Genomic DNA, 12,795 nt, shown 5'->3' on the forward strand with positions numbered 1-12,795 from the left:
TGGAACACGACCCATAAATTTGTATTACAAAAAATTTTAACGAATAGATTCGTTTTGAAAATTATTTTTACTTTTTTCGTGTTTTTCTTTTATCTGTGGACCAGTGTTACCAGTGTACCGTATAATAAAGTTATTAATTTTTCATATTATTCAATATTAATTATTATTATCTACTTCGAAATTATTTTTCATAGTTTAATTTCATAACGTTTAAATAATAAATACATAAATGTATTTATTACTTGATAAGTAGTGTAAGTTAAGCTTAAAAAGATGTCAATCTTAGACTTATTGTATCGACGGCACATTTGCGATTAATATTTGTGTTATGCAACACATTCCTATAGATCTATTCACTCGCTCTCTTCTACATTAAACTACACGTAAAACTTAAAACCAAAAATTATCATATAATCTTATTTGTTTTTTTTTTTTGCTGTCTTTACTCATAAGATAAAGACTAGACTAGACTAGACTCACGCACTCGAATACATCTTGTAAGTGTAACATCGAGCGTCACTCAATACTAATAATTTAACGTGTACGGGCGCATCAGCGTTAGTGAATAGATCTATATTCATTCAAAAATCCAAAATTCGCTTTTGATATTTAAAAATACAATTTTAAATTTCGAATACATTCATGAAACCGTTTGAATTCGAGCCATTAGCTATGTCTAAGAAGAGATACGGTTAAAGAACTTTAAAATATTTCTCCCAACTCACAATGGTTATACAAAAACTCATTTAAAAATGTGATAACGATTATCAAGAAAGCATTCAAGACAGGTAAAGAATATTTTGTCGTAATGACACTGACTTTTTTAAATGTAAGTATTTGTTATTACAATTAATAATCTATTTTACAACCTTTAGTTGATAATATAACATTAAATAATATAGGTAAATGTAACGCTTGATAATTCTTATAATATAACTTCAAATCTTGAAAATTTCGTACAAGTAATGTGACCGAATTTTAAAATACAATAGAAACGCACTTTTCCGCAATAATTAAGACTTCGCATATATAAAAAGTATTTCTAAGAAAAAAAAAATTTAACTGTCACTTTTTTACCCCCCCTTTGTCTCTAGTAAGTAATACAATTATAAATATTACTGAAAAGGCTAAATAGTGTTACCATAATTGTCTCTTTAATAAATAAAAAATATTCTTAAAAACAACTTTAAGCCTACATTTTAAATATATATACATATATATTTAATTTATCATTAATAATAGTATTCATAGACAAGATATGTTTGATTTATAATTAAATAGTATTAATCTTAGCAATATTTACACGGCTCATATTTTTGTACATCATTTATTCATCATGTAGTTTAAGATTTTAATCGTATAAGTAAAATACATTAAAAGTAAAGCATGACTTCGTTTTATATATAAAGATCCGGCGGGCATAGACAAATCTACAAGTTGATTGGTTTAATTATAGTTAAGACCAAATGTATAAGCACATAACAATAATTTGTACGAAACCTAATCAATTGAAAATTGGGTGACTTATTGCCAAGTTGGCGGCTAATTTGTTCCAGGAATCGGGTAAAATAAAAACGAAAAAGTTCTTGGTTGTTAAACTAAATTTACATCGCACCTAACATTTTGTCTATGATCAATCTGTTCAATATTGTTCGTGAACTTTTGACAAGTTTCCAAAACAAATGACGACTTAAATATGCGTTTATATATTCTTATTTTCATTGTTAACAAAATAACGAATATTTCGTCGATTGTGGATGAGTCGCTTCTAAAATGATCTTTGAATGCTTTTTATCTAAGCCCGCAGGTCTTACTAGATACTGTTAGTTTAATTTTTAAAACACCTTAAAGTACGCGTTTTTAATAAGATTATTCAATTTTTTATGATAAGATTGTCTACTTTTGTATCGGCTTGTACGGTTGATTAGGCGTATATTTTGTAAATAAATTTATTATTTCCATTAAGTTGCTATAGGCCATAGGGTGATGTAGGTAGTCTGTGATAGGTATCAGAACTGTGATTAGAATGGTCAAACCATCGTTACCAATGAGTTCTATCTGTTGTCTATTGTAACTGACTTGGTTAACATTTGATTTGTTTACATGTGTTAAGATTAATTATAGGACTAGGTTTTCTGATTCGATTTCTATTAGTCATTAAAATATTATTTTTTATATTTATTTATGTTTAAATTTTCGCAAATAAATTAAAAGTTTAGTTACAAATGATTACAGATAGGTATAATGTTGCTTGAGAATTGATTGTTTATAATATTGCTTAGTGTATCGAATAGTTTTAAATTTATAATATTACATAAATTAATTATAATTATAAAATAATCCTTTGTACGACATTTATTATTTTCCCTATTAAAATATTTAGTGTATTTTAAACTATAAATGGTACATCAATTTAAATATGTATATTTTGTGTAAAGAAAAATGTCTGTACTGATTCTTAACACGATTTTATCTTTTTGTTCACGCACAACATGACTTCCTTAATTTCGTAATGAAATAAAATTTAAATTTCTTCAGTCACGGCTATTTACTCATCGAACATTATAGGATAAAAAAATTGAATAAAGAATAAAAAATTCACTTTAATATCATAATATAAAAAATATATAACTTTGGAAATTACGACATTATGGACTTCCCACACAGAGATAGCAAACTATTGATATTATTATGTATTTTAAAGTTATATAATTTTAAGGTTATTTTTGTATTTTTTTAGCACATAAAGAAAACGCTGTAAAAAATCCAATTCCGCTACATTTCTATAACTTAGACACTATTTTATAGATATTTATCACTTGGTAAGAATTCGGAGTACAAAAAGTCACAATTAATATTTTCGTTATAGTTTTTATAGCGTTGCACATTATTACTAAAAAAGAAGAGCTAATAGTTAAATACAAATTTTGGATGTAAACAACTTAAAATCTCAAAAAAGGTTAACTGTTTTTTTTATCTGTTAACCTATTTTGACTTTTGAGACAAGTCTATTATGGTAATTGGTAATATACTATAAAAATGTGCAATTGCTTCTTAAGGTAAATTAAATTTCATTAAAATTTGCGAATAATATAATAGCTGCGTATAAATAAAAGTCAGTTCTATTTTCCTACACTTTATTGAAAAAAAAAGTATGATCTCATTGACAGTGCACTAAAATCAGGGTTATTCTTTAGGTTCTCTCAGAGGAAACCATGTATTTCTATATGCTGGTGCTTTAAAATATATTCACTTATAATCAGGTATAAATTACAGTTGATCAACGTTTTATCACATTTATTTTACTTAGTGGACTGTAGCGTAATTAATTTTTTAACTTTTTTTGGCAGTTGAAGAGTACTGCGGAAATAAAAGTAATTTTTTAAAAAAAAATGACTATTAAATGGTATATGCTAAAGTAACTCGGTCTGTCTGTCTGTTAATCTTTTTAGTCGAAACTGCTGAACCAAGCTTTAATCCCAAGAAACGATTCAAACTACTTTATATACCTGATGACCAACCTCTACGAAGCAAACAAAGCATCTACCTGCCACATAACGAGTATTTAAATTATTATTAATTTTAAATTTAAAGCTTTTTTCCATCATGTTGTATAATGTCCGTAATCCAAGAAAACCATACTTTTGTAGAAGTTACTAGGAACTTCCTAATAGCAATATATGGTTTCATCCAGGAGATATCAAAAAATTGCTTCAATTACTAGCGTAGATTATTAACAGGTAGATTTCAGTAGAGACTAATTAGATCAAAATTGATCTGAAAATACATTAAGAATATACAGAGACAAGAACACTAGAATTTAGTCTAGTCATATACATATTATCTACTGAAATCTATTCTGAAGCTAATTTAGTATTCTAGCTTAGACGCCCTAGTATTCTAGTGCATAATTAAAGTACCTAAAGTATTTTGCCAATCTTCACTGTCGGTAAGACAATCTGCCATTTTTTACGTACCCTTAGATTTTAATAAGTGTAATAAATGTATGTGTAATGGGTATTTTTTTTTATTTTAATCCTTGTATACCTTTTACCTGCTACATTAAATTAATTCAATGAGAAACTACTTGAACTATAAAAAAAATGTATAATTTTGAAATATATGAACTTATGAAGTGACAGTGAAAATAAAAGTTAAAATAGTTGAAAAAGAATAATTACTGGAATTCTGGTCAAAGGAATGTTAATAAAAAAACAACTATGAAGTATATCATTATACCAAATTATATTTAAACTTACAAAAATACTCAATAACTAAAAGCTATTTCACATCATCTGTATAAAACTGGGCTGTTTACTTTTAACCATTTATATGCATAATAGATAATGTTTTTATATTTTTAAACAATAGTGTTGTTATTATTAACAGTATTATTTGCCTTACTCTTTACATGGAAAAATCACATCTTAAAACTAATAAAGAGTGTGTTCTTGTCTTATATTATTATTATTAACCCATCTGGTTGCACTTATTATATTTAATGTTATATTTCTGGAAGACTGGAGTAGAAGCTCCAGAAATATCACTGACGAGTAAGTTGGTCATAACGTTATGATCATGCAATTCTTACAATAGTAAAATCTGTCTTATATCTAAGCTATATTTATAATGGATGTCCAAGTAGTTTTATTTCACCTCGAACTTCATCAAACAAGTCTTTGTATTCATCGTGTTCCTTTACGAGTACCATGATACATCCTCTCATTGTTCCCATGGCTGAGCCAATGTCTTTACGGCTCGGTGTGTAGCAGTATGGGACATCTTTCTCCTCACACACTGCCGGTAAATGACACATGATCTCAATTGGAGATATGTCACCTGCGAACACTACTATCCTGAAAAAGATTTCATATATTTAATACAAAGTGTTCTATTAAGTTACATATAGCATGGACGAGTTTTAGTCTATTGGTTTATAGTCTAGAGGTTATTGTTTTGTACCAATCTGTATATCATATGAGTATATAATACATGAAAAAAAAGAAGTTTTTATTTAGATATAGAATCTTTTCCATTCTCCAACTGGGACACATACAGCATAAATTTAACAGTAAGAATAAACATTATAACCTAAAAACTTACCCCTTTTCTCCTAAGCGAAGCTGTTTTTGTACAATTTTCAAACCGTTTCTGATATAATTTTTATGTCCGCTCGATTTCTTGATTAGTTTGTAAATTTTCTTACTGAGTTTTTTTGACGCCATCGGTTTTGCAATAATACTACAGTGTTCTACTTTATCGTCATAACTTTGGGGCTCACTTTTAATACTAACATCACCTTGCTCTTCTTGGTCTACTGGCTCTTGTTTAACTTTACCCATTTTTAATTTATTTAATTGTTTTTGTTTAATAGGCTATAATAAGTATACTTTACTGTAACCACGTGCAGTTGCGGTATGCTATTTGACAATTGTCATTGATGACAGAATAAACAGATATAGAGTTGACAACTGACATAATCGTTTTACAATTTAAATAAGCTGGTGCACAACTAATAGCCATTAAATTAAGAATTGAATAAAATAGCAAGATTAAAATCAAAATATGTGCTAAATTAACAGAACTTAATAAAATTAATTATTATGGAATTAGGGTAGGTAGGAAATATGTAATACTCAATTTTTAGACTGATTTAGAATTGTTACACTGTTCTCAATCTATAAAACTTATTTCTTTCTATATATAATAATGTATATCTAAAATTAAATTGGATGTTTATAAAGTCCTCGTGTTTCTGTTTGTATTTCCTGATTCATTTTATTACTTGGCAAGGCTGTAACGTCTCGCCAAAACCAAAATGTCACATTCCGATTTCCGTTGCCATGGTAACGTTCATAGGACAACAAACTTATATTACGCAAATAAAATATAATAGTCTTTAATAAAACTTTAATTACAATGTTGGATTCGGTTTATTGAAGCGATTATAAGTCGATTAATTTTAAGATTTTCAATGATGGTAAGCATATATTATAATGTTGTTAATAATTTATAACCGATTTTTTTTAATTAATTTAATTTTTAAGGGACTTTTGAGTATATTAAAAAAGTTACGTTCTAACCCTGAGAAGGAGCTGCGTTTGTTGTTACTTGGCTTGGATAATGCTGGTAAAACTACGATTTTGAGACAGCTAGCGTCTGAGGATGTCTCGCATGTTACACCGACCGCTGGGTTTAATATAAAATCGGTTTTATCCAATGGTTTCAAATTAAATGTCTGGGATATAGGCGGACAAAGAAAGATAAGACCTTATTGGAGGAATTATTTCGAAAATACTGATATATTGGTGAGTATCGACATAAATTGTTATTCTCTATTTAAAATTATATCTAAATTTATATTTTTTTTATTTTTATTTATCTGTGTGGCAATAATGCAAATACTGAACGTATCGGTTCGTGATTATAGGCTATTAAATTTTGAAATAATGTTGATCCTTCCTCTTATTTTTATTTAATGCCTGCCAAAGAGGTCTTCTAACAGACATTATAATAATATAATAATAATTACCATACCATCAAATATTGTGATAAAATCTGGACTCAATGTAATAAATATTAAAAAAAGCAATTACTATTTACAAATTAAAAACTATATGATAAGATTAACTTTATGATAATGATTGTTTAAGAATAATGTCATTTTTTAAATTATTGCAGATATACGTTGTAGACTGTTCTGATCACCAGCGTCTTGAGGAGACTAGTCTAGAGCTGACTGAACTTTTGCAAGATGATAAATTAAGAGGTGTACCGTTGCTTGTGTATGCTAACAAGCAAGATTTAGCTTCAGGTAGGTTGAACTTAGTCCAAAGCTACAAATAAAAAATTAGTTTTATAATAAAAAGAATTTTTTTTAAGTGGTGGTGGTTTTTGGTGGAAAGTGGTCAGTCACCACAATAGACACTGGCACTGAAGAAATGTTCCCAATCCCATGGGGGAGAACCTCTCCCTTTTTTTAAGTCAATAATCGAAATGGCGCGATATCATCGGGCGAGAACTTGATTATTCAGTATGAATTTGTGAAAAACAAAGGAATAACTACATTAATTTTTACCAACTTGTTTTCCTACTTATGCCCGGGTATAATACCCACCTGGATATAATTATGTTTTTTCACATTTATCAGAGATTTTCACAGACCCTTTACAATATAATTTACGCTTCAATTATTTGACACAGCATTACTCTTTATTATTATTAACTAGTGGTTCACCCGCGACACTTCGCGTTCTTTCAAAAGATTTTTTAGTTATGTCGAAACCTACGACAGGTTTTGTTTTATTTTTAATTTCATTTCAATTCAATGATGAAACCTTATTTAAATGATATTTATAATGACAAATAGTATACATTATTTTAGTTAGAATAAGAGTTTGTCGATATTAATTTACTTTCATTTTTTTTTTCATATACAGCGGTGCTACCGCATACAGTAACTTTTTTCCGCTATATTTTTTGTTAAATTGTAACAATTTAGTAAATTGCAATCGAGAAACTTCTTTAATTTTCTGCACATCTACGGCTGAAGATCTTCAAAATGAGACCTTAATCGACTTTTTATGTGCAGCTATCGTCCTATTATCCTATAATATACATGGTGGTAGGGCTCTGTACAAGCCCGTCTGGGTAGGTACCACCATTACTCAGTATTGTTGTGTTCCGGTTTGAAGGGTGAGTGAGCCAGTGTAACTACAGGCATAAGGGACGTAACATCTTGGTTCCCAAGGTTGGTGGCGCATTGGTGATGTAAGGTATGGTTAATATTTCTTACAACACCATTGTCTATAGCAGTGGTGACCACTTACCATCAGGTGGCCCATTTGTTCGTGCCCCTACCGATATCATAAAAAATCACTGGGACGAAAATCGGCTTACGATATTAATATTTAAAATAGCATATGAATTTATTGTAATCAAATTTTCCTTTTATACTTTGCAATTTTATTTCGGTAATATGTCGCGTGGAGAAAGCTAAGATGCGTTGTTTGGATGACGCCGATTCTTTTAATATATTTGATATGGTAACATTATTGTTTTTTATCATACACATATCCGTACAATATAGGAGTTCAGACTTTTTTTGTAAATATTATAAAATTCAATTAAGTTATTCTGAACTTTCACAAAATAAACTAACTGATAAAGTATTTTCTTTTACTTACAAAGTCGGTTTACGCTTCGCAATTCGAACCGTTTTATTTAAAAACATTACGAGATAATTTAATAAAAGCGTGAAAAAACACTCAGTCGTGCTTTACTACGCATTATAACAGTACCGACGAAAAGATCGTTTGGCAAACGTATTATGGCGTAATATTTTTCCCGCGCTAAGTTCGGGCGGGTTGTAAATCAACGGACAATGAGTATCCACTAGATTATCCATGGTCTACATAATGCTATTAAAATGCCTTTGCTGCATACATTTTCTAATAAGTTTAAATTTATATACATTTATTTTATTTTATTACTGTGAAGCACTACCAGCGAGCGAAGTAGCCCAACTCCTCGGATTGCACTTAATCAGGGACCGCACTTGGCAGATTCAAGCATGTGTTGCCACTGATGGAACTGGCATTAAGGTACGTATTCTATAATATTTATTATATTTTCGTACTATATATTTCAATGTGTTAGGAAAATGACTAATTATTTAACAGAATTTGTAATTGTCTATGGGATTATTTTAATGTCTGATAAGATCTATGCTATTTGAAAGTACGCCTGAAGCGTATGTGTGAGAAGTATTAATTTTGAGTTCTTGTATCTTGTTTAGTTACTACCTATTTATACATACAGCTTTGTTACTATTACATATACCTCTGCCATAGAGTATTCTAACGTAGTCATTGTAGCCATAGTAAAATTAAATCAGAGACAATGAAATTTATACATAGACAATTTAATTACTTTTACTATTAGCCCTAAAAGAGACTTAGTACAGTAATAATATAGAACACGCTAAAAAAATAGACGCGTAATGCGTTATATAGTTCTGTACGTGAGGTTAGGTAAAATATAGTATAGAATATAATATTATTTTCTTACGTACGTCTTACTTTTTGTATTCTCTTTATGTAATATTTCTTTTTTATGTTTAATTTTAGTTATACCTTTAAAGCTAGCTAGATTAACAGGAGATTGATTTTAAATCTCCTAAAGTACAGTAAAAATGGACTATAGAGTCTCCGTTAATATTTTTTTGATATTCCGTATAGTTGTGAACTTACACAAAAATCGGTCAATATCCACAAGTATTATATATATGTATAGTTTAGGAGTGATATATTCTAATAAAATTATATTGATGTCAAGTCTGTTTAGACTTTGTACATAATATCTGAACGAATTTGAGATCACCTGGTAGGCTTAGACTCCTCCAAGCGATGCTGTGAAATTTAGAAAATTACCGTAATAAACGGAGTTACCGCGATGTTCGAGGAGATGAACAAATTTACGTTACGTTTGGTCGTTTGGTTACGACTATAAGAGCCCGTATAAAGCCACCGAATTCATACTTCACCCGCGCACCCCTCACCCGCCCCTCATAGATCGTGAATACGTGATCTAATTCGTATGCTAAATTCTACCTAAAACGACCGGTAATTGTGTATTTCAGTGTTTTTTTTTTCTATTTGAGTATAATTTAAAAAAAAATGTCTTTTCGTGATTTATCAATTTTTTGTTTTTGTTCGAAATCAACACTTGAAATTGTATTATAAGGTAGATATATATAATATAGAATATTTAATTTCTGACTTTGAGTCTGATTTACATGTAAAACCAAGTCAAAGATTAGCAGTTTGCTTTATGCGCGCTCTTAATCCATAATAAGCGAAATCCAAGGTTTTGCATAACATAGCATGTGTATTACTTACGAATATTAAAATAATATTAAATAGTATCGCAGTTCTGTGTGCTCAGTGCAATATTAATCGTATATTCACCGTAAATTTTAATTTTCGAATTGCCAAAATTGCCGCCCGCATATAACTGGAAACAACCAATCACGAGCGCTTTGGTTGTCACATTCGAAATTCGAATGCTTGTCGTTGTTCGGTGCTCGTTAACGGCGACGTAAAATACTCAAAATCACAGACTGTGTTTCAGATTTTTGTCACAAGGTTTTTGATTCCATGCAAATCGCATTGGACGTCAACGCTATCGAATAAGTAAAAAAAAACTCGCACTAAGCCAACTTAAATTGTATAACTTCTGTGTGACGTTTATACATATACAATTAATTTAATTAATATTTTGAATGTAACGGAGCCGAGATATTATGAAAATGGAAACTCGAGTCTGTGCAGAAAGAAATACATACTTACATAGAATAAGATGTAAATAATTTGAGAAATAAAAGATTCGTTCATTTCAACTGATCAAAGTGAAAGAGATTTATGTTTTATTTCTGTCATTTTTCTGTTTAGAGATTGCGTACAAACGAGCCGCCACCAATCTCTCTGACAAAAGCAAGCCAATTTGGTCAGCTTAAAACTTATTCCCACAATTTAATTATACAGTCTCGCAATCGGTGTTGCCATTTCAACTCGATTTTACGATTAATACGATTGTTTCGTAATTAACAGGTTCCCCGTACCTCATTTTTTTTTAAATTTAAGCTGGATGGATGTCTTTTAGACATAACCTTTCATTGTAACACAGTTACTTCGTATTAAATATTTCTTTTACCGAATAATTTAGAAACATAATACACGTGGAGGTAAATAAATGACCTGTCACTCACACACGTCGGTAAAGACGACGTACTCTATTCCAACCTCAGGAGGACAAAAGCAAAATAAACAATATTCGACATCGAAATGGCGCGATATCATCGGTCGAGAACTTGATTATTCAGTATGGATTTGTGAAAAAATAGCGTCTGGACGTCGACAAAGTATTTTTTTCGGAATTTTGGAAGTAAAATTAAAGTGGATATACTATAGACTAGCTGTGCCCACGACTTCGTGCGCGTGCGACTTCTAAAATAAAAGTAGCCTAAGTTACTTCTTATTACATCAGCTATCTTCCAGTGAAAGTCCCGTCAAAATCGGTCCAGCCGTTCCAGAGATTAGCCGGAACAAACAGACAGAAAGACAGACAAAAATTGTAAAAAATGTTATTTAGGTATATGTACCGTGTACACATACATATGCATTTAGTAAAACGCGGTGATTTTAATATTACACAATAGAAACTTCAATGTTACTATATGTATAAATGGTTACATTGTAATGTAGACGCGTCGACATACAAACATTTATCTAGTAAAATAAAACGAAATGTTTTCTTTTTTTTGCAGGAAGGTATGGAGTGGGTGTGTAAGAATATGCCGACTAAAAAATAACGATTTTATTTATAGCTGAATTGATCTTGATCTTCTATAATTTATTAATATAATAATTAAGATGTATATATACTGTTATTAATAAACGTGGAATAAACGAATTTTAATGACGTAATCGAAACATTCGCGGAAATATTGATATTTTCCATTTGTATATTTTTTTTATTTAATATACAACATCCACGGGTTCACAGTTGCCCGTGCCTTTTTTTACATTTTATTTTTATAAGTTGTGGCGTTAATTTATATTTTTACTAAACATCAGCAGATCTTCGTTGGACTTCGAGCTTGTTGTCTTCTTGGAAGATTTGTATATTTACACAACTATAGTTTGGATATCAAACGTAACTTTTTATTGTTATTATTGGATTGTCAGTTTTGTTATGTTTTTGGTATTAATTGATATAGTTAAAATTACTTCTAGGGTAAAATTACTAACGATTTTTTATTCGAACTCATTGGACTCATAATGCTGTGACCACTCATAACACGTTATGACACGTTTATTAATAATATGAGTATTATAAAATTATTTTAACTAGTCAATTAAATAATTACGAAGCAAAGAGCACAAAACACTGTATAGTATTTAAAATAGTCCGTCCAGGTTTTTGTATTATATAAGTAATTTTATGAAATTAATATTATTGTTTTGAAAATATTAGACATTATTAATAATAGATATTATACCTTCAAACATTTCTGTCAAAATTTTCATTTGAAATGTGAAATCTTATGAAATCATGTAAAGTGTTTTTTAAATTATAGGCTACTAAAATACTGTTTAATAAATTATTTTTCTGAGATGACTTGCAAGTCAAAGAAGCGCTACCGATAATGATTCCTTGGTAAGTGACTTGTACGCGCTCAGTATGATAGTTAATGGTATTCATTTTGAGAATTAGTTATGCAGAAATATCGCTCTGTTCAACTGTTAACAATTTCTCATTCTTGATTCAGTATTCCTTCGGCAAGTAAATTAAATAAATCACTAAATATCAAGCAAGCGTGATTATCAGCTATGTTTCAGTTTAAGAGTTATTTCATGAACGTCGATGTAAAAGTGATTTTATGTCCTGTAAAGTTTGTCACATGGCCCGCACTGTCCGAGTGAGCACGCGATATGCTCTGCTATACTCATACAAATTGTGCCTAGTAAGATAAAAATAGCAATATGTTTAGTACGCGTTCATTGTAATTGTAATCCAAAAAGTTATTTCTGCAAGAACGTCAAGCACAATTTAAAGTTTTAAATAAAATGTACTTATACAAATTTTATTGTAAGTCCTTAGCACGATATTTTAGATTTAATTTATCAAACTAGATTTTTCTTCCAATTTAAAAAATAATAAAAATAAAACATTTACAAATAGATAATTCGTCTTTTATTTAAGCTCTAATCTCTCCATCGACACTAAAAACTA

General features: G+C 29.5%; 2 protein-coding genes across 2 annotated transcripts; one reads left to right on the forward strand and one right to left on the reverse strand.

Moving 5' to 3' along the window:
• Positions 1-4,226: 4,226 nt before the first annotated feature.
• Positions 4,227-5,439, reverse strand: LOC125073081 (H/ACA ribonucleoprotein complex subunit 2-like protein). Its single transcript, XM_047683771.1, has 2 exons — positions 5,104-5,439; positions 4,227-4,856 (listed from the first exon to the last, which is right to left on the reverse strand). The coding sequence occupies exons 1-2, from the start codon at positions 5,340-5,342 to the stop codon at positions 4,625-4,627; spliced, it is 471 nt and encodes a 156-aa protein (XP_047539727.1). The 5' UTR covers positions 5,343-5,439; the 3' UTR covers positions 4,227-4,624.
• Positions 5,440-5,897: 458 nt separating this feature from the next.
• Positions 5,898-11,380, forward strand: LOC125073166 (ADP-ribosylation factor-like protein 3). The gene is made up of 5 exons (XM_047683885.1): positions 5,898-5,980; positions 6,048-6,308; positions 6,682-6,814; positions 8,500-8,603; positions 11,327-11,380. The coding sequence occupies exons 1-5, from the start codon at positions 5,975-5,977 to the stop codon at positions 11,369-11,371; spliced, it is 549 nt and encodes a 182-aa protein (XP_047539841.1). The 5' UTR covers positions 5,898-5,974; the 3' UTR covers positions 11,372-11,380.
• The last annotated feature ends 1,415 nt before the right edge of the window (positions 11,381-12,795 follow it).

This window comes from Vanessa atalanta, chromosome 23 (genome assembly GCF_905147765.1).
Source record: "Vanessa atalanta chromosome 23, ilVanAtal1.2, whole genome shotgun sequence".
NCBI classification, from domain to species: domain Eukaryota; kingdom Metazoa; phylum Arthropoda; class Insecta; order Lepidoptera; family Nymphalidae; genus Vanessa; species Vanessa atalanta.